Source organism: Corvus cornix, chromosome 7, assembly GCF_000738735.6.
Source record: "Corvus cornix cornix isolate S_Up_H32 chromosome 7, ASM73873v5, whole genome shotgun sequence".
NCBI classification, from domain to species: Eukaryota; Metazoa; Chordata; class Aves; order Passeriformes; family Corvidae; genus Corvus; species Corvus cornix.
This window is the reverse complement of record NC_046337.1, coordinates 23011766-23034640: the sequence shown is the minus strand read 5'-3', so window position 1 is coordinate 23034640 and position 22875 is coordinate 23011766. Positions and strand designations below refer to the sequence as shown.

The 22875-nt window shown below is 39.2% G+C and overlaps 1 protein-coding gene and 1 long non-coding RNA gene across 6 annotated transcripts in view; one reads left to right on the top strand and one right to left on the bottom strand.

The window, feature by feature from the left end:
- Positions 1–22875, top strand: part of PDE11A (phosphodiesterase 11A) — a 117713-nt gene that overhangs the window by 24404 nt on the left and 70434 nt on the right. The window contains exons 2-4 of one of the 3 annotated variants that reach the window (XM_019290330.3): positions 9913–9973; positions 19553–19642; positions 21773–21913. In XM_019290330.3, coding sequence (XP_019145875.2) covers positions 9913–9973; positions 19553–19642; positions 21773–21913 — 292 coding nt within the window. Of the gene's footprint in view, positions 1–9912; positions 9974–14174; positions 14273–19552; positions 19643–21772; positions 21914–22875 lie in introns of those variants that run through there. The other 2 variants (XM_020585056.2, XM_039555242.1) reach the window with 2 other exon arrangements.
- LOC109145663 overlaps positions 1–22875 on the bottom strand; it is a 108132-nt gene that overhangs the window by 22063 nt on the left and 63194 nt on the right. For 2 of the 3 annotated variants that reach the window (XR_002047217.3, XR_005602359.1), the window contains exon 3: positions 8401–8457. This is a non-coding gene — a long non-coding RNA (uncharacterized LOC109145663). Of the gene's footprint in view, positions 1–6259; positions 6554–8400; positions 8458–22875 lie in introns of all 3 variants that reach the window. The other variant, XR_005602360.1, reaches the window with a different exon arrangement.

The window sequence follows — 22875 nt, the reverse complement described above, 5'->3', positions numbered from 1 at the left end:
CAAAATTTTAACTTTCTGAGTTGATTCTGCTTTTCTTGGAGGAGCAGAGGTCTCTGCAGCAGTTGCTGCTGTGAATATCTTCTGCCATGCCTAATGGCATGGTTGTAATTTTCCTGTTAGTCTGACAGTGGGACTACTGAATTAGTACTCAAATCTGTGGTCTTGTGACTGGTACTGTTGCAGTAACCAGAGATGCATGCTGATACCTTATCACTTTCATTTGTCACAGAAAAAAAACCCAATAAATGGGAATGGGCTGATTGTTAAATAGCATTTAGAAGCACATGTAGGGATACAGAAACTGTTATCTCTTCAATACAGGTTTTACAACAGAGAGAGGGGAAGTGGAAGCAGGAAAGGACGGGGCTGAGGGAGTGAAAAGCTGTGGCAGACCCGGGCTGGGGACACAGCGACAGGTGATGGAAAGCATCCTGCACTCCTGTGCTTGAGGCTTGCAGTGTGCTACCAGAAAAGGGTCTCACCCCCTCTAGTGGCTTGCAATCCTCTTTGGTGGTGATAATACTACAAACCTAAGTGAGCTTGTGTAGCTAGAGCAGGGGCTCCCAAAGATAAGTGGTGACTGTCCTATAGCTTCATGTTTCTGCGGGTTTTTGTACATTTTTAGCACGGCAGCATGTTTTGTAAGTGTTAATTAAGTATAAATCAAGTCAGCCATCCTTACGGTGCTTCTGCACTTTGGGATAGACATTTCTCCATACGAGTGCAGCCCAGCTTTAGGCCGAGCAGGCTCCACGTGTTTGCAGCTCTCCGCCTCCAACCTGCTCTTTACCCTTCGGGGCGCGGTGGAAGCGCTCGGCGCTGTCCCCGCTGCGAGCCAAGTCGCCTGTTCACAGTGCCATCAAGTGGATGCCAGGCACTACGGCGCCAGCCAGCGCCTCAGGTTTCTTACCCCTTTGTATTACCTCAAAATCCGACTGAACCTAACTTCAATTACTTGCCCGTCTGATTCTAACACCGGCCTAGGAGAGGCTTCTCACATCTGCCTTAAATACTGAGCAAACAATGTTTGCTATTTCTTCGCCCCAGCTTTGTTGTGTAGCCTCAGAACTTATTTGTCTCCCACTTTTCAGTGTTCTTCTGAGGTTGACAAGATGAAGAGACTTGAAGTGTACTACAGGTATCATCACTCAAAAATAGTCTTATGGCTGCCTGATCCAAGGAATGGCTTGCACTCAGTAGCTGTCTCCCTGTTCATCCATAAAGTTATCCAGCATCTCTGCATGTATTGGTGCTTCAGTCTAGCAGTATCATCAATTATTAAAATTTGAACAACCTTTTCTTTTGTTACATGCTGAAAGTGGCTGAACATTTTCTGACAGAATATTTTTTCAGTGACTTAATAGCTTTATCACATTTTAGATGTTTAAGGTGAATGGGGTTTTGTTGTTTTTTTTTCTCAAGAAGAAACTCCTTTGAATTTTGCCTTTTTTCTTTTAGTGTATTCAAATTATTTTTATTCTCAAACTGTTTTTGAAAATATTTTCTTTGTCAGGCTATTGCACACTAAAGTTCTGGAAAGGAATTCTTGACACTTGGCTGTGAGCTGGGATGTACACAGCTTGGCTGCTATGAAAAGCCCAACACTAATTCATGTGGTTTAAAAAAGTATTTTTTTCCTTTAATTGCTTCTTCAGAACTTTGTCATTCTGCTTGCTAGTTTATGGCTCATTCTACATCTCTCGTTTTTCTTCTACTTCAACAGCTGCATCACCACTTTTGCAACAAGCAGTGTTGTCTTCCTTCAGCATATTCCCTTTTATCCTGTTGCTATGCTTTTGCTAGCATCTGTTTTCCCCTTATGCCTCGTGCAGATGGAAGCATTTGTGACGGAGGTAAAAGTCTCAATAGATTTGCTATTTGGTAGAACTCATCATGTGTCTCTTCTCATTCAAACACTGAACAAAAGTGGTGGCAAAAATTCTTTTGGTTTTATAACAACTTCTGCATGTTCAAAAGGCTACACAGTAAAAAAATTCTTCCTCATATCCACGTGGAACTTCCCGTGAATCAGTTTTCTGCCCATTGCATTTTCTCCTGTTGCTGGCACTACTGAGAAGAGCCTTCAGATACTCATAGACACTGATTAGGTCCCCTCTCAGTCGTCTCTTCTTGAGGCTGAACAGGCCCAGCTCCGTCAGCCTTTTCTTGTAAGAGTGGTGCTCCAGTCTCCTAATCATTGAACCCCTCTGCTGGACCTGCTCCAGGAATTCCATGCTTCTCTTGTGCTGAGGTGCCCAGATCTGGACACAGCAAGAGAGTGTTCTTCATTTCACATTGCTCAATGGAATAGTAAGTGCATTATTAATGTGCATGTTATCATTTCAAGTGTTGGGCTAAACCTTAAAGTCAGTAGCTTTAATTGCTGGGCTCTTTGTTGATAGCCATGTGAAGCAATTAGACTCCTTTATGGAATATTAGGCTCAAGCCAGCAAATGTCCCCAAACTGACGTGCACTTGTCACAGCGCAAAACAGAGAAACTTAGGTGGTGTGTGCCTGTACAAGCAGAAATAAGAGGGGTTTGTGGGCATATACAAGGGAGCAGTAGTAAGATGAGAAGAAAGTTTTTATCTGAAGGCTGACTCAGAGAGGGTTAGCACTTAGAGCTCAACATGAGACTTAATACACTCATTATATAAAATAACATTGCTTCAAAGCAGTATCTACTTCTTTAGTCTAGTTCTCCTTCTAATGACACCAACCTGGCAGTCACAATTGTGCTAAATGGGCCTGAAAAGAGTGTGTAAATGGGCCTAAATCAGTGTGTAAAATTCAGTACTTCTATCAAAATATAAATATTAAATCTGTACCTGTTTAATTTTCTCATGATCAGAAATATCTCCTCAATGGAACAAGTCCAGTCCCAATTGATGTATTTGAAGTTTCCCCATGCATTTCTACAAATTGCAGAAGTTTTTGTGGTAACCATTCATGACCTGATTTTTGCCTTCAGAAATCCAAAAAGTATAAAATGACTGGTTGCTACCTTTGACATTTCTTTTGCACTTACAGGAACATGAAAAGTACCAGGTTGCTACCGATTTTATTAATGTGATACCATTGCCATTGTCTGCCTTCACACAGTGTGTGGGGAGGGAAAGATTGTTTCCATAAATACAAATTACTTATAAATTCAAGTGCAGCTTAGGTGGAGTTTTTTTTGAAGAATGTAAATGGGTGCTGAACATATCAGCGGGAAATTGATTTTTATATTCAAAATGAAGCTTCATGTGTATTTGTGTATTTATTGCAGTCAGTCTGGTAGCTCTAGTGTAGCTGTTGGTAATGAGCCTTTTTAGTTAGGAAGTGTGACATTTGTCATCATGTGAATCACATGCCTGCAGGATGACTGTGGAAGTCTTGGTTTTCAGAATGCTTGTCCACTGGACTGGACACTGCCATATTCTGGCACAGAAATTCATGGTTTCGGTTTCCTTTGACTTTATGGCACATTTCCCATCTGCTAACATCTGAACACAGTATAACTTTACAGAGATGTCTCCTCCCAAGGAGACCTAAGAGCAGTGTCACTGCTACTCAAGAGTCCCAGAGAAGGGAAATATTGATGTGCTTTCTCAGCTGCAGGACAAGGAGAAGGTCTGGCACCGCTGAAGTCAGAGTCTGCAACCCACACTGGTAACTAACACAGAAAACGAATAGTGCCTGTCTGGTGCCTTGGCTGTTCCTGACAGAGAAACTGGGAGAAAGAAAAGAGCTGCTTGGGGAACAGGAAGAAATTCACTGTTCTTACAAATTTATTTCTAAAAAACTTTCATAGTGATATGGGAGCAGGGGAAAAACCTGGTTTTCAATGAAGATTGCTTAGGAAATGAAAACGTTTTGCTCTTTTTACTTTTGTGGTAATTTCATGGTACTTTGAAATCTTCTACTGTTGTTCATTTAGAAGCAATGGCTTGCAGTAACCCTCCAGGTCACTGTCAGAGCTGAGAAAGAAACCACAACACTCTGTTTACTTCCATGTGTCCTGGCTACTGGACCTAATCTTCTCTTCCATTTACAAGAGAAAACAAATGTATGCTGATTATATTCCAAGTGAGATGGTGACATTGAAGGCAGCTTAAGTGCAGCTATCATGAGGAAAATTGTTGAATTTGTTTAAAGGAAATGAAGAACTGAGTGTAATTGTTGAGTAGACAGCTGAGTATTTGGAGAGAAGTAAAGCTGCTCTACACAAGTGATTAAGGACAGTCCCTTAGAGCAGTGAGGGACTGTGACCTGCCAGGTCAGTCTGGGGAGAGTGTATAAAGGCACTCCAGGCTTTTAGGCTGGATTTGTTTGCAGCTCCTGTTGCAGGTGAGCAGGAATATGCCCTGTAGTGCATGTAGGGCCCTGTGTGCTGCTCTGCACAACTAGCACTGCTCAGCCACCAGCGAGATCGTGTGACACTGCTGGTGGTGCAGAGGTTGCCTGCCAGCCACATGCATGAAAGCTGCAAATAAAGTCAGAAATACTCCTGTGCTCTGGAGCCTCCTTTCCCTTATCACTATGGATGTAGTTCTTGGCTTTCTGTGAATCTGCACAGGGGTAAAAATGGATAGATGGGGAAGGAAGGAGGGGCAATGCCAATGCCAGAAAAGGCTGGTTGTTTCCATGTCTGACCAGCTGCTGTGAGAAACAGGAGTTTGGAAAAGTGTGTGTAGGGGGTTTTTTGTTGATTTTTTTCCCCAGGTCTTTTGGTTTTTTTTTTTTTCCCTGGATTTTTTGTTAGGTTGGTTTTGTTCTTATTTTTTACCCCAGCATATGAAATCAGATTTATGGTTACAAATTAAAAATGTTCTGTTTTCAGAATCGAGAAAGTCTTTGCAGCAAGCTCTTTATTTATAAAATGCCTCAGGCAATTTGTATAAAGATATAGAGCTTTTTGATTCTTTGGATTTGATAGCACTGCACCATCTATTGGTCTTTTTCAGTGAAATCAATGTATGCTTTGAGTTCAGTTCCTTAAAAATATCATAAAATTCACCATGACATAGGTACTGGTAAAACTTTTGTCATGGAAAAGTAGCAAGAACAAATCCCATTCACATGACTGTATAGTATTTCATAGGACAATTGACAAGCAGCCTGCGGAACTCACCCTTTCTTTCTTGGGCTGTTCTAGTTCCATGAATAAAGAAAATACTTTCCTTATGGAAGTAGTAAATGTCTTACTATTAAGAAAAACATATCTAACAAATTAAAACAAAGACATTTTTTCTTTTAGAAGCATTAGATAAATTAGTTGCTTCATAAGCAGAGATGAAGTTGAAAATAATAATTTTGAGAAGAGAATAAACTGGAAAAGAAGACAGAAAAGATGGAAAAACGAGTGGGTGTAAGAACTGCAACAAGATTGAATGTATATCAAAAGATAATCTAAACTAAGAATGATAGTTTCTTAAGCAGATAAGAAACACTGGACACTGGGAAAATATTTAAACTCATGGAAAGGAATAAAAGCAGAAGGAGAGAAAATGTGGACAAATGTGCAGTAAGCTGAGTTTGAATTTTTTTGTTGTACTTCTACTCAGCTGTAAGAAGCAGGGGTGTATGACCCAGGGCACTTCCCTGATCAGTCAGCCTTGCCTTGGTGAGTATTCATTGCTTGATTAATGTCAACTTGTGCAGTCCAAAATTATGGAGACAAAAATGAGCAAACCTACTCAAACAGTAATCAAGTCAAAGAACACTGTTCTATTCTTGTACTTTTTAGTAAAGTATCTATGAGGGGAGGATTGCCTGTATGATGAAAGGAAACCTTTTTTCCCCTATTATTTCTGCAGCTTAAAGTCACAATATCCTTACTGAGTTTGTGACATGTTTTAACCCCTGGTACTACAGCATCAAGTTAAATTAACTATGATACTACTTAAAGGTTAATTAACTATGATAGTACTTAACTGGAAGCAAAGCCTTATTTTGCGAAGCGATCTGTAAAAGTTTAAAATAATTTGGCCCTATATTGAACTGTTAATAACATAGGCAGAAGCAAACCCTTAACATCAGTAAATTTGCACCAAGGAAGACAGCAGCATATTGATTTCTGAACACAGCTCAGCTATGTGAAATCAAATGCTCTCCAGTGTGCAGTTCAACAGCCATATTAATATTGATACCTGACAGTTTTTCTTCTGAGGCACACAGTGAGAAGTATATGCAAGTATATGAGTGGAAGAACCTTGTGTTGCTTCCAAGCAAAATGCACGTCTATAAGTAACTGGAACAGGCTTGCTTACATACCTGATTTTCTGTATAAAGCCTTAGTTTGTTGTTTTGGTTTTTTGGTTAAATGGAGCTTTGTTTCGCTACACAATCACTTCAATCCGAGATTCAAAACACGATGTGATCTTCAGCATTAAGGGGCAGGATGCTGTGTGTTTACTAGGCATGAGATTAACATCTTGGAAAATTTACACTGCAGCAGATGACTGTTTTATCTCTCTGAGGATGTAACCCATTGTATGTTTCTCTTTTCACTGAGAGATCATTTAGGCAGTTGTTCTGAACTGTTCTTCTTCTTTGCTCTTCACGAAGCTGCCCCAAAGAAAGAAAGGACAACAAATGGCCTCATCTGAAGCTGTAGTAAAAACAGTATATGGCCACTTGCAGAAGAAGGAGAAAGTGATATGTAATTGCTCCCAAATGCTGATGCTTCTACAATCATAGCTAGCAAAAGCCTGAGCACTGGGGAAGAGTGTCTGAAGGCAGAGACTGTAATGTGAAGGTTTAAATACTTTCCTGGACTTTTCTGAGTGAGACACTGCAGGCAAGACTGTAATCATAAGCTTGGGGCAACCGAATTTTTGCTTGAATAAAATACTTTTTTTTTTTTTCTTTTTTAATGTTTGCAACAGGCAAGTCTCCAAGTATAAAAATCCGCTTTAGGAAATAATTCCAGTAGCTGCTGTGAGAGAAGATAGGATGGTTTTTTCCTGTGTGTGTGATCTTGGAAACCTGTGCTTATCTTGCAGCCATGTGAAAAGTAGTGTGTTACCACATGAAATCCACAGAAGTCTGCAAGATAAAATTGCAGTGTGGGTTTTATCAGGGAGAAGCTGCATCCAGTTTTCATGGCTCCACAAAGACGAGCGAACTCAGTGTCCCCAAATTGTCTGTGCTTCACAGACAAGTGCTTTAGGTAAATAATGACTGGAATAGTTACACCACCAGAATTCAGTACTGCTGTTCCAGTTTATAAATAACTTTGTCTAGAAATCAGATAGCAGCATGTGCAGGTGTGAGTCATTAGTGCAGGAGACACAATGATGTGTGGAAAAAGCATGGCTCACATCCAAACCAGCCCACACATTTTCATCAGCCCCTTGAAGTCTGCAGCACAGAAAATAAATTTTTCAAGTCAGGGTGCTGAAGCCCACCCAGACTTAAAACTCAAAGGTGCAGTAATATGGAATCCAATGCTTCTCCCAGTACTTTGTTGGTCAGTCATGCTCAAAAGGCAGTTTTGAAACCCACTAATTTACTGAGTTAATTATCACGATTTCAATTAGCATACACAAATGTGTGTCAAAGCTGCTTTCTGTAAATCATTGGTTTAGAACACGTAAGTTCTAAGGAATTAAGGAAATATCCAAATTATTATTTCATTTTCTTTTTAAAATTTCATGAGCTGAAAGTGGAAACAGTTAATGATATTGACCTCCTTGGTTGCAGAGTTAATGGAGGGTGTAATGAAGAAATCAACAAGTACCAAAATAGCACTTAGGATAAGGTGCTGGTTTTGGAGAGAATTAAAAGAAAAGAAAAAAGGAGCTTTTAGTTCAAGAATATGTCTCATTTAGTTTTAACTGGTCTGGCAAAATGTATCCTTTCGAGGCTTAACTTAAGCTGAAAGGGGGTACCTGAGTCCTGATGCCAGGTGAGAGTTCTCAGCAAAACAACTGAGTTTCCAAACAGGATTTAAGTTATTTTTATAACTAAAGACTAAAGACAGAAGTAAGTGAACCCTTTGTCATATGAAAGCACATTTGCATCCTAGAACTGGTATGTTTTCAACACTGCAGATTGAATCATTGTTTATCTTCCTAAGTTACACATGTTACTATTTGTTGGGCAATCTTTTTTGCCATACGTCTTCTTTTTCCTATTTTTGTAGTGAAGTAAAGAAAGAAAATTGAAGCACAAGTTTGGATCACTTTCTCTAAAATTTTGGGGTTAGGTCTTATCATAAGGTACCATATATTTTTCTTGCTTAGTGTCAAAGTTCTGTGCAGAGATTATAACCTCATTTCCTTTTTCTATTGGCACATTCTTGTGCATGGACTAACCAGTAAAATGTGATATTTGGATGTCCTGGTAGACATAGAATAGCATTATAGAAAAAGCAGGGAGTGTCAAACCATTCAGGCTGTATTAAAAATTACCTGGTTCCACAGAAATTCTGTCAGTTTTTATGCTCAGCTTCTTCTGACTGACATCTCCTAGGAAAGGGTAAAAAAAATTTAACATCAGTCTGCCTTCTGTGAAATTGGTACAGCCAGAGCTGATTAAAAATGGCCGGAGGCATCACCCACCTTTCCACATTTTTAAAGACAACGAAATTCTGTAAATTACAGCCATGTAAATCCAAATTAAGATGTCAGAGGTATAACTGCAGTCTCACAGTGATGTAGATCAGGGCACTATTTAGCTCAGCTACTTTTCTGCTATTGTTTCTTTAAACTGTGCTCATAATGAAGGAGAGGTAATACATAATTGCTCAACACACTTTTCTGTAAATAGCTTTGTTAAGAAAGCAGTTCAGGAATTTTTCTGTACTTTGTGATGGTCTTTCAAAATCTCATTTCATTTGAAACAAATAAAAATTAGCCTTTTTCTTCCTTGTTTTAGAAGTTACTCTAGGTCTTGGAATCAGGTTACTTGTTGCCAACCTCAAACCACTAAGAATGACTGTCGAGATTTATAGATAAGTTTCCTTCCAGCAAATTCTCTGTCACTTTACATAGTAACTGTTCTAAGGATATTATTACTGTACAGTGCTTTTTTTCTTCCTCAGATACGAACTCAACATGAGGGTTTGAGCTGTTTTCTTAAAGGCAAAGGTTTGTAGGGTTTATTCCCTTACTTCCTCATGTGAAACATCATCATAATGTAAGGAGTACAAATTGCAATATATGTTAGAAGTGCTTTTAATCAGGTCTGGAAATGCTATAATTGATTATCAATTCAGATTACCTAATTTGTATAATGAGATTCAAATAACGGCACGTGTCAAGTTGTATAATCAATTCTGCTAGAAGAAGATTCTGTGCTTTTTCAGAAACATTGCATTTCTAAGAAAAAAATTATGAGTAAAAATGATACATTGAAAATACACTGCATTATTTTTCACCTTAAACAGTGGAAAAAGGAGCAAGAGTGACTCTCTGTAGAAATATATAAAGAGTAGACAGGTATCACCAGCATGAAATGCCATGACATTCAGTACAATATTAGTCACTAAATATACATAAATTCAAAGTAGGCAAGTGTAGAACACTACTGGCAAATTTTACAATGTTGAGCAGAAAACAAAATAATGTAAGGATATAAAAAATACGGTGTGATTGTGTTGTGTTGTGATGCTTCTATGTATTATGGAAGAAAGGGTCAAGGTACAGATGCATCCTGGTTGGAAGAGAGATATAAAATGATGTGATGAAAGGAAGGGTCACTTATGCTATTTGTTGTCCTTTGTGGCATATTTCCACTCAGTTGAAGATTTTTTTCTGTTTGAGGGTAAAGTTTTTGTAGCCTAAGAAACACTAGAGATGCTTTGTTTGACAAGCAGTAGTGTAAGGGAATACAGTTGGTGTGTTGACTTCCTGGCTTTCTTTTAAGCTGTCACCAAATGATGCATCTCACTTAAGAAAACTTGCTTCACATTTTTTTTCTAGTGGAAAAGAACCAACCCTTTTCATCCCCCTGGAACTGATGCTGCAGACAGTGAGAAGTTGGGTAAGCTGAACTTATTCACACCAGGCACAATGTAACCTGGTTGGTTAATGTGTTAGATTCAGGCTTTTGTGTTCCAGTTGGAGTTTCAGTTAGCAGGAAGGATTTTGCTGACATTGGCTACTTTAGTCAGGCAAAAATGCCCACCTTGATGAAAGAGAAGCTCAGCATGGCAAAGGATCAGGCTTCTGCAGTAAGTTCTGCCAGAAACACTCTCTCTTAAACAAAGTCCAATATGAAAAAAAGGCTACTGTTCAAGTAATCAGAACAGAAAAATCAGAAAACACATCTTGAACTATGGGAGAGAAGAACCTGAATAAAAACTTATTAATATCACTGGGATCTCAGTGCTGACTGTTATATATAAATGAGCTAAATTTTTTCTTTGTTAAACTGCACACAGGATTCATGCAACAGCAGTATTAAGTTTCACTCATGACTCAACAACGTCCAGTTTTGGGCTTCCCAGTACAAGTATGTCCATGGATGTACTGGACAGAGTCTAATAGAGGTACAGAAAGAGGGTTAAGGATCTGAAGCTTCTCCCCTGTGAGGAAAGGCTTAGGGAGCTGGGACTGTTTAGCAAAGAAGAGAATGCTCATGGGTGGATCCCATCACTATGCATAAATAGGGGATGGTAGGATACAAAGATGGCATAGCCAGGCTCTTTTCAGTGGTGCCCAGTTACAGGACAAGAGGCAATGAACGTACACATAAACATGGGAAACTCTTGTCTGAAAGTCAAGAAACACGTTTTTACTGTGCGAGAGACCGACAAGCTGCTCAGAGAGGTTGTGAAGTCATCATCCTTGGAGGTATTCAAAAGCTGTCTAGACACAGTCCTAAGCAAAAAGCTTTAGGTGGTCCTGCTTGAGCACAGAGTGTTGGACCAGGTGACCTCCAAAGGTCCCAGCCAGTCTCAGCCAGTTTGTGATTCTGGTCCTGTGCCTGCACTGTGGCTTTAAAGAGAAGATTTTAATTCAGACAGAAAGTGAACGAAGGCATCTTCATTCAGTTATGGCTAAGTCAAGAATTAGAAGTAGTTTTCAGTTTGTGTATTCTAATATTTATGGTCTGCAGCAGGAAGTAAATGAATAAATGAATAAATCTATTCCTCATCATGAGCAAGAACTGGGAGTTGGTAACTGAGTTGTAAGTAGAATTGTGACTTGAAGATGACATTCTCATTGTATGGATGCATATGGAATTTATCTCTTGGTTTCAATGCCATTCAATTAGCATGGTCAATTATTATGTATATTGTCTGCAAGCAGTCAGATAAGTGCAACTTGAAATGGTAAGATCAAAGTCTGCAATTGTGTTGTAGGAAAGATCGACTTTGAGGTGATACTTATTAATTTTCCACTGCCAATTTAAAGTTCTGATCTGCAATTCCTGTTTTTAGCATTGGTAGTATCAGTCTTCACAGCGCTCACTTTGCCAATACCAGGATCTTCCCATCTCATGCAGTGACATTTATAAAGTTTTTACAACAGTGTCTTTGAACTGGCTGGTTCCACTGATTCAAGCATAGTGGGAGCCAGGAGTTCCAAAATTTTGACAAAATCTTTCTTTGTGACCTTTTTCCTCTCCTCAGATAAATCAGTTAATTTTTCTTTGGCTCAGTTTTGCTGTCTCTAGATAAAAATTACAACCTGACATTGCTGCTGTAAAACTTTGTTCATGGTCTGCCAAAGTGCTTTGAGACACTGAGATTTAGGCACTGCAGAACTGCCTGCCTTACATAACAGCTGCAGGCTCGTGTGCCTGGGGGCTGGCCTCTAGTGACTCTTCTTCAAACAGGGCAGAGCAGAGCAGCCAGGCAGTAACAGCCCCTCTTGGTCTCTCTGGAAAGCTTTACACAGGTGAAATGTCCTCTGTGAATCATCTCAGCTTGATTTTTTTTTTTTTAAGATGATAATATAATTTGGATATTTCATATGTAGCTGACCTTCATCCTTTGAAGGAGAGGAAGTTTATTCATGAGTAGGAGTTGTGGTTTAGATGATTCATGACCTTTTGTGATGCTTCTTATCCCTCTTATTTCAGATGAACTAATCAAAGCTGCTTAGCATTTCTCTATAAGACTTTGCTACAAAGCCCTGCCAATATCCAATGGATGGAAACCCTAGAGTTGATAAAGAAGCATCATTAATAGCTGTTGGGTTGATTTAATGGCCTTCTAGCTGCAGGTGGTCCCACAGACATAGCACATATCTCCACCATCCAGATCTGGGAGTCCTCAGTAGCCCTTGCAGTGAGGATCTCCATGGCTGTTAGTATGTTTATGATGTGGAAACATGTTGGTTCACTGGTTTAATCATACTACTGTAACTTTGCAGCCTTCCTTTGGCTGCCTGCAAGCTGAGTTTTCCTTGCTTAATAGCTTTATGTGCATTTGCTGAAGCCCAGGGACTGAGTGCTGATGCCAGGCATTGGCCTTGTAGGTGCTTGCACTGGCATGGTGATGCTCCTTATGTGCTACCTCTGCTCTTCTTCAGTTCATACACTTCTGATTTTAATAGAACCACTGTTATTCTTGTGTAACTTTTTTTCTCCTCTTGTCCTCATTTTCCCTTCTGGAAATCCTGGCTTTATATCACATGTTGAATAACCGAGTAGCAGTTTGACGTGTTTGCTGGGATGGGGCTTTTTAGTGGGCATCACTAATTCAGATTTGTGTAAGATATGGAGACATTTCCAGTGAAAATAGCTGGATTTTGCATGTAGAAGATCAGATGATTGGATCCTAGAATAGCAGCCATTTTACATATATTTATTTTTGGCTTTCTAGACTTTAGCAGAAATGCTTTCATATTTCAGATTCATTTGGGGCAACAGCATTTAAAATGAGGTGCTGTAAGGAAATTCACAGTACAATTATTCTCCTTTTCACTTTATGCTGAGTGCTAAATTTAATGCAATGTTAAAATGTTGTGTCTTACCAAATATTGTTAAAAATAGCTTTAATAGCCATTTCCAATATTTTTGTTTGTTTGACAGTATAATTCAGCATGGCTTGTTTAGATTTTTGAGCTTCAGCCGCTGCTAGTGAGGGGAGTTACGGATAATATCTAGCTGTAAAGTTACTGGGTCAAGAAATGTTCAAATACCTGCCAGAAAAAAAAAAAGATTAGTTGATGTGTTCTGACTGTATAAACAGTTTTACAAGTGTGTTATTGTAAACCAAGTTCAGTGTGTTCATTTGTTTTCCCAGTTTAAAGTTTCTGCATAGCAGAAAAGAGAGAAGATGAGGTTATGTTGAGCAATCAGGGGGCAGTGGTGGGGCCTGCCAAAAAGTCAGAGGTTGAGCACTCCCACCCTTTCCTGCCCCTTGGTCCTGCATGCAGCAGTCTCCCAGTGCCATGGCTTGTGAGGACAGTGGCCTACATAGGAGTCAGGTTTTAAAGCTGTAATAAGTCTGCTCCTACCAGAGACGTGTTTTGTAATCTGTCTGGTGACGCAGTTATCTCGTTTGAATGTGTGTCAGTAATTCTATGAGGCAGACAAGTACAGAGTCAGAGCTGAAGGATTGCTCCCGTGGTCCTTTTCAGGCTGTTTACAGACACCAAAAGCTTCCAGAGTTAGATAGTGAGCTTTATAGGGCAGAGGTGCTGTTGCATGTTTTCAAGCATTAGCGCTTTTTTTCGGTACTGCATTAATAACCACATGCAAATAGGAACTTTAAAAAAAAAAAAAAAAGGCAGTAGAAGACTGGCCCAGGAGCCTCTGCAGGTTCACTCCTACAAGCAGGAGCTATGTACCCTATTTGGGTGCCCACAATTCATGGAGTGTTTTTACCAACCAATTGTTCTTTCCATGCTTGGGGTGGAAAAATCATTTTGGTAAATATTTCTGAGAATTGTGAACTTAGATGACAATTAGATTTTAGCAGATGCGCGGATAGCCGGACCTTGCACAGCTGGCAGGAGGTAATGGAATTTGGATGAATGCTTGTGCTTAACCATTTTGCAATTGAATTTGGTTTGTTGCTTTCAGAATTCAGTAGAATATTTCACTCTCTGAACCTATTTTGAACACATTAGGAAATGTTTCAAAGGGCAGCTGGCTTCCCTGATTTGGTTTCAAGTATGTACACAAAACATCTATCACTTTAAGCTATAGCAAAAACATTTCCTTTGAAAGGACTTCTTTTCTCTTTCTAGGAAGGCTGTACTAGCTCCTTTCCCCACAGGCTCACCAAGCAAGCTGTGTAAAGAGAAGTGGCTCCTGTGGCCACTAAAGAAAACAACTGAACCAGACAGGCATTTGCTGAGAGCTCAACCTGGAGTTTGTGCCAGAGTGAGTACAAAAGCATTACTGAGAGGCTTCTTTCTTCCGTCAGACATCAGAAATGTTTTCTTTTCTGACCACAGGCAGGGGGTGCTTGGAGTATGCCAGAAGCCGTGAGTTAGACTATATTGGATTGTTACAGCAGCGTGTGCTCTCCAAGAAGGCTCAGTGAGGGCAAAGCCGCATGCGGAGGAAGCAGGGTAAATGTCACTGCATTTGCTGAAGCTGAAGTCAGGGCTGCTTTCCAGCCAGCAAGCGTGAAGCTCACATTTTACCTCTGCAGTGTGTTGCCATTGCAGCACTGGCTGTTTCTCACCATTAGCTAATAACTTTCTGCATTGCAGGTCTGCACGCATGCAACTTTGTTGCTTTATACTTTCCTCTCATTAGGGAAAATTTCAAAACTTACTTCCTGTGAGGTGCATAATTCTAGAAAATACCCTTCTTTTGCAGCTGAACCAGGAGGGGTTTTTCTTATGCAGCAAGGGAAGAGTTTGCAGGTTCCATAAGAACCCTCATCCCCAGCCTGTGCAGTGAAGGGAAAGGTGGTATCTCTTGATGACAGGCATTGTCAGAAAGAGCTTGGCCATAGGTCTCCTTGTTTCTGAGGATAAAAAGATTTGTATTATGTCTGAAGTTACTGCGAAATCCAAACCCAGCTCATGAGAAGAAACCCTCATTTTTAGCAGTTCAGAGGAACTGGTAAGAAGTTCAGGAATTTCTAAGAAGCATTTTATTAACATGTATTCTATGTCTCATCATCTATGAAAAGCCAGATGAAAGGAAAATCAGTGTCACATCTCAAGACATTGTGCTGCTCTAGTGTAGGTGTCCAGGTGCTGACGCACCCAAACAACTGTATAATCAGGTGTGGAACTTTTGGCCTGTAAAACTGTGATTATGGAGAGGAAACATATGGAAGACTGCCCTTTAAAATTCTGAGGGAGCACTGCTGTTTCTGAACTGATGCCATAAGAAAAAGTATCCACTAACAAGCACAGTTTGTAGCTTACTTGTCGTAGTAGTTAATATTGCAGAATCTGGAAATGCTTTATACTTCCAAATATTAAGCTCCTCCGTCAGTTCTTGTTGTGGGTTTGAAGGTCTAATTTGTCTAATTTTGGGGATACAAGTTTGGAGACGTGTGCAGATACTACAGCAATGGGAATATATCCTGTAGGAAGCCAAAAGTGACTATGGTCAAGGCAGTCATTTGATCTTACTGGTGTAGTATTGAAGTAAAGATATGTCGTGGTCAAGACCTAGCTGAAAATGTAAGTAGTTACATAACTGAATACTAAAACCTCTTGCAATTATACTGGTTTTTCCCTTGGTAGTTGTGTTTTAATACTCCTAACATGCAATAATGAAATAATAGAATTTAAAAAAAAAAGTGAGCTCTTGAAAGTGCCCATTACTACTACTTCTTTTCATAGGTTTCCTGCCCTGATAAAATATTGAACAGTTTGTGAGCACAGCTTTTTTAGCTTCTGTATGCTGCTGTGAATTTGTGAGGTGAGTGTAGCTGCTACCCAAGGATACTTGTTGGAGGGTTAAGTAAGAGAAACTGGGCCAGATCACCTGGACCCTGAATGTTCAAGTAATTCACAATAGAAACCTGTTAACCTTCAGTTACTGTATCTGAATGCTTTATAGTTGTCATGAAAAAACCAACAAAAACTAGTCTCTTTCAACATCTCAGTACATTCATTAGGTTGTTACTCAGCCTAAACACCATTTTTATAAAATGTACTATTACATACTCACTGATGTGTTTGTCAATATGTCACACAGTACTGTGATGAATCATTGCAACTAATCCTATTAGACAAAATAATTTAATGAGGCACATCTGTTAAAGCTGGTTTTGTTTTTCTTTTTAATTCTGCCTATTTGCTTTCTTAGAAAATCACTTTAATAAATCTGCAGAATCTTTTCCTTTAATTAATTCAAAATAGATGTGGGAGGAAATTCTCTTTCAGATATATTCCATTTTGCTTCAAAACTAATTTTTTTAATAGCCAGTTTAACAAAGGAATTTATTTTATATATTTCAGAAGGGTATATTGCATGTTTTTCTATGAGTTCCACACAAATACTTTGTGCATTGGTGTAATGGAAGGATGTGGCATGCTCAGCTTTTGGGCCAGTTTTTACCTTGGAGCACAGGAAATTAGTAATTAGTTATCTGTCACTTAAAAGGAATGGGGAAAAGGATGTGTCTGTCTCGTGGTGTTATGTACCATTTCCTCAACTTTTTACATTCTCTTTGGAGGGAAAATCCCTAAAATGTGAATCTGGCATAAAAACACCAGCTCCTTACAGTATGTGGCTCAGACAGAGAAGAGCTGAATATTACGTTATTCCATATTTGTATGGAGTGTCCACAGTCATAGCATAAACATCTTAGAGGTGCTTGTAAAATAGTCGTAATACTGCAGATTTAAATCTGTAATCTGAAATAATAATGCAATAACTGCTTTCTATCCCATTGAGCAATTTTGATTAAAAAAGTCTTATTTAAAATTCAGCTACCATTAGAAACTTATTCATTCTTTGTGTACTTGGTGCTGTATTACAATTTGCCGAAAGTGGTTTAGAGAAAAGTCACTTTTACCATTCAGACAGTACTAAAGAGGAACAACAGTAGGCTTTTGTTTCGTCGACCTTTCTTAGGTAACCAGGAATAATTGAACCACTGAGTGATTCCTCTCTACCTGACAGGTTTTTCTTGGTTTTTTTCTTCATAGTTGTTGACATTTATTAATTTCTTTTACTGGTTTTCTTAAACGACTTGGTGTCTTTCTTAATTGTGCTGCACTTTACACAATTAGTTTGAGTGGTGAAAAGAGTGATGTATGTCAGTGGCTTTCCAGACTCTTAACATTTCATAAAACAGTGTTTTATGAATGTTAATTTCGGTATAGAGCCAGTGCCTTGGAGTTTGGGTTCCAGAGAGCAGTGGTTTTCAATATTGCAATGCTGTAATTTTTTCTCGCTAAAAAGACATTTTTGCTAGCTGGTTTTGTGATGCCTGAAGGTTCATAAGCTTCTCGTGTGTTTGTCACAGGGTGACATTAATTTTGGGAATAGAGAATAGAGATATCGTGGGGACAATAAATACTAGTATTTACTTATTAAGTAAAAATGTATCCAGTCTCACCATGATGTTCAAAATTTCACTGAAGACCAGATTTTTCTCAAGTTAACATTTTCTGCTCTGATGTCTTACTTGTGGTTTTTAGTACTATTACAAGAAAATATAGATGGGTTTTTTTGTTTCATTTGGAAATAAAAACTAAACTGAAATATGCAATATTCTCTCAGAGAAACTCTGACCATTAAAAAAATTAATCCCCCTTACCAATTTTTTACACTCTTACTTTATTTTTCATTTTGTGTACTCTGTCCTGTAGATCTGGTGTGAGAGTTGGATACTTTAATTACTCCCTCTTCGAAAAGATGAGTGTTTGTAGAGTCTAAAGTATGTAATTTTCCTTTGGAGGCAATAGTGAAGGGAAGAGGATGACAGTAGGGTGCTTCCAAATTAGCTGTATAGGTGTGCACCCTTAAAGTCTGCAGTTACTGTGACAGAGTGCCAGCTGTAAAGGTACAAAATTCAGAGGATCTGAAGATCATTTCCAAAAGCTCATCATTACTCAACACAGACTAAGTAGGTATGTAACCCTTGGGGTGTTCAAGGCAGATAAAGTATAACAGCAGCTGCTGCTGTTTCTGTTCTTCTGGGTTCTTTCCTCAAATAGTCTCAATAGCCCACGTCTCTGGGTGAGCAGTGTTTTTCTAATTAAATAGAATTTCAAAGACAAATGCCACTCTCTTAATGCCAGAATTTGTCACAGACAGGATTTCTTACAACAGACAGACAGACCAAAGAGAAGGAAGGTTCGCTGCTGCAGCATTCTTTTGGCTCTGTAAACAGCAAAGTGCCTTATCTCCCACTGGCTTTGCAAATGTTAGGGCTATTCAGCAGCTGTAAAATTTACTAAAAGTCTCAGACCTCTGCCTGGGAACCACTCAGCAGTGGCAGTATGTTACAGACTTGTTACCAGTATGTGGCTTAAAAGTGCTGGGTTTGGACTTTGATCCATTGTTATCCGTGTGAAGTGCCAGTCCTACAGGTATTCAACTATTTGACTGGTCTAGTTCACTAGCTTCACACAGCCAACCTAAAGTGATCTTGGGCGCCTCAAACTATGTTCTCAGACCCTCCTTTTCAGTCTTTTTTAATGTATGATGATGCATTAAGGCCCAGTTTTTCAAGCATGTTCTTTAAACTTTTTTTTTTTAACCTTCTTTGAGAAGACAATCAGTTTTCTGACTAAGGGTGTAGAATGTGCTGTGTTCCACTGTGCTGGTATTCTCAAAATCTATATCCTCTAGATATAGAATTCCTCAACAGGAATGTGATGATGCCTTTTCCTGGTCTTAAAATCAAGAGTCATACACGGTTAGAAGGGGAAAAGGGATTTTACCTTGGTATTTATTTTAAGGATCCTTAGGTGTACACGTCCAGGTCATATGCATCGAGATGCACCCTGCCGAGTCTATCTGTGTCCCCAACATTGGGTATAACATTATAGGTTTTACTAATTAGCATATCTATCAAAGATTCCCCAATGAGAGGCTCGAATGAGCCCCTCTCCCTAAGGAACCTTCCCCTGGATGGTTCTATCTTGGTTTACAGAATGTGTTCTGGAGAGGACCTTGGGGTCTGGGGCACACTGATCCCTAGCTACGAAGCTTCTAAAATGTTTAGTCTCTTAGCTTGACAAACAAGTCCAAGAATGTAGGCAAAAAGCACTGGGAATATAGAAGTTGTAAAAAGGTATAACAGGGGTATAAAAGAAAAGGCAAAAATCTTCATGGCATCAGTGACTTGAGCTTGCTTCTTGAGCTCAGAATAAAAAAGCAGTCCAGAGAAATAAAGAATATTTTTCTAGGTAAGCTGTAATGTCTACAGTAATTTAAAGTAGTCTTCAGAAGGCATTTTATAAAGTGGAGAATCCACAGTTTCCCAGAGAAATTATGGAAGACCCTCTCTTCTGGGATCTGTGAACTTAATTGTGTTTGTTCTTTCCTAGACGTTTGATCTCTTTCCACCCATCTGATGTGCCTTGCCCATGATAATTCTGTGTTCAGTACTCTGCTGAAGAGTGAGCTGAGACCTTCCTGTAATGTGTCCTCTAAATTTAGGTCTCTTTCCTAGTAAGAAATTGCTCTTGATAATTGCATTTGTTTTTAATGACTGTGAGTTTCTTTCCATACCAGGTGATGCAGATGTATCTCCCATTCTGTGGGATTGCCATATCCAATGCCCAGCTATTTGCAGCTTCAAGGAAGGAATACGACAGAAGCAGGGTAAGTGCAAAACGTGTCGTGGACCAATAGCAAACTTTTATTTTTTGTTCTTGCAGGTTCCAGCTATGTGTACGTGTTTGCTAAGCAGACAGTTTTAACTGTGTTTTATTTGAAAAAGTGTATTTTCAAAAGATGCCCATCTTGACTGAGGCAGCAAGAAGAGAGTGTGGGAGGGAAGTACGCTTGTAGTGGTGGCTGTTGTTTCCTGATGTCAGTTCCACGTTCCGTAGTGCTGAAACAACTGCATTTGTGGCACAGATGGTGCAGGAGAGAAAGTGTTACTTTGGCAGAGATTCAAGCTCTCATAAAACTCTACTAATCTCAAGCCTTTCCCAGACTGAATTTTTAATATTCAGTTCATGTGCAAATAATGTGGATGTATCTTTATAAAATTGAGCAAGAAAAAAACCCCTCTGTGTGAAGGGTTTTGAGAGTACGTGTCTGCATAGAATACATACTCATGATTTCTGGTGCCATGCATGCATCGGGACAGAAGGCTCTGAAATGAAAATAATGCTGAGCTCCCATGTCATTGTCTTGTCAGAGAGGTCTTTTATTTTTTTGAAGAAACAAAATGGTAATTTTGAGGGGTTTTTAATAATGGTTGGCTTCTTTTTTATCATCCTTTCTGCAATGACAGGAAATTATATTTTTGTTAGCTTGGATCACATGTCCAAAACTTCAGTAGAAATACCTCTGGTAGTGTTGAACCTACTCTTCCTTCACAAGGTAGGGGTAACTACAGTGGTCTGGGTCTGTATGTTGAGCTCTGGCATTTTTATATTCGTGATTTTGGTGCTTTCATGTATGAAAACTAATGCTTTCCACTACTTTAAAAAATAACAATAGCCCTTTCTAATGACCTTTATACTTAAGGGTCATGAGGCATCTGAGCTTGTCTTCTGTCCCGGTCTGACAACATACTATCATATTTTAGGGAAGAGACTTGGAGGAGACTTGTGGGGAAAAAAAAAGATTTTCTGCCAAAGTTTGGTTGGTTGGTTGATAGGTAGGTACTTTTGGGGTTTTTTGTGGTTTTTTTGATGTTCAATTAAATAATTGTCTGACTACACAGACCTAAATTTTGCTGCAGATTTCCAGGCTGCAGGGAACACTACAGACTTCTGAGGAGTCAGCATTTAATCTTCTGAGACAGTTATGCAGCAGAAAAGTGTTAGGGACATTCTCATTCTTCATTAGAAAATGGTATATTCTAGTAAATTGGAGATACAGATTCTTTTTTTCAAATTCTTTTTTTTTAAATATCACTGCTGTTGGACAGCTATGTGGTAGCCTGTACATAAATGTATTTCTGACCTATTGGTGGTATTTAACTTTGCCTAGTCCATGGCTGAATTTAGTTGGCAAATACCAAGGGGTGGACAAGCCCATACTGTGCCTTCCCTATGAAGCCAGACCTTAATGGTGGCAACTTCCAGCGACTGTGACCAACATTTTGCTGATGACCACTATGTTAGAAGAGCTAAGACCACTACAGTTTATATGCTTACCTATATTGATGTTCTTTAGTGTCAGTGCCCTAAATGAGAATAAAGGAAGGAGCAAGCTTCTTTGGGCCCGTGGGAAGAAAGAACATGGCCTGTATTTTTTTTAAGTTGATGAAATGAGAGAGGAGAGCCTTCATTTTAAGGTACTGTATTTTACAGACATGTTAGTGGTGAGGACTGGATCAGACTGCTATTGGAATATGGAAGTATTGATGTGGGTTTTTCCTTTCCAGCTTTGAACATGCAAAATGTGTAATAAGAGAATAAAATGGAGTTTAAATGTCCTAGCGAATTCAATATATAAAATCAAGCAACTCAGTCCATAGTGCATTGCATTAAAGCCATTGCTTCAGTTTTGGAACAAAATGAAATAGTTTGAAAGATTTGCGTTGTTTGCTAAGAGTTAGACTGTGCCCAGGTGTGAGCTAAGAAATACTTCTTTCTTTCTTCAGATACTCCCACTTCAATTTTGCTGCCATAATCATTAAGAACTTTATTTGAATGAAGATTTCAATGGATTACTCATATTAAAATCAATCCCAGATATGATGCCTCCTTTGCAATGTCCCATGTATTTATTAATTCTACAACCAATACAAGAGTTTTCTGTCCTTGTATACAGGCTTTACTGGAAGTAGTGAATGACCTCTTTGAGGAACAGACTGACTTAGAGAAAATTGTCAAGAAAATTATGCATCGAGCCCAGACTCTCCTGCAGTGTGAGCGGTGCTCAGTATTACTTCTGGAGGATATTGAATCACCAGTAAGTATAGTTGCACATTCTGTAGAAAGATTAATATTTGAGTGGTGGAGTAGCTGTTCTTATTGTGGTGAGGCTGTTGCATATTATAGTAAGTACTGGACAGCAGGTATTTTTCAATGTGTTGTTCCTAAATGTAAGTTGGATACAGCTTGAAACTTTATCAACACCCCTGTTCTGTCTTAATCCCAGCAGGCAGCTAAGCCCTACACAGCCCAGTAGGGTGGGGAAGGCAGCTGGAAGGCTAAAAGTATGAAAGCTTGTGGTTTGAGATACAGACAGTTCACTAGGTTAAGCAAAAGCTGTATGAACAAGCAAAGCAAAATAAAGAATGCATATGATCCTTCCAGTTGGCATGCAGGCGATCCATCATTTCCAGGCAAGCAGGGCTTCTTCACATGTACTGGTAACTTTCCCCAGCTTTTACTGCTGAGCATGATGTCATATGGTATTTTAGTATGGGATATCCCTTTAATTAGCTGGAATCAGCTGTCCTGGATGTGTCCTCCCAGTCTGTTTTGCAAGCTATTCACTGGGATGGCAGAATGAGAAATACAGAAGGCATTGACACTGTTGTAAGTACTTTTCAGCAGTAAAACAGCCCTGTGTTATGAATGCTGTTTTCATCACAAAACTAAAACATATCACCATTACAGGCTACTATGAAGGAAATTAATCCCATCCCAGCCACAACCAGTAGTCACTTTTTCAAAAGGAAACTGAAAGATACAATTTATGATTCCTCATGGTGTTTTGAAGGCATTTAATGGATGTCTGTAAGTTGCTGATGGATCAAGTAGTCAGTGGTGTGATCCAGGTGATACACTGTGATTTGCAGTTTTCTGTGTGATGGAATTAGGCCTTACTACAGAGCAACTACAACTGCCTAGCTGAGAAGCAGGGTGCTCTTGTGGTCTGCTTAAAAAAGAAAAATTGCCTAATTTGTTATCAAATGTTTATTTGCT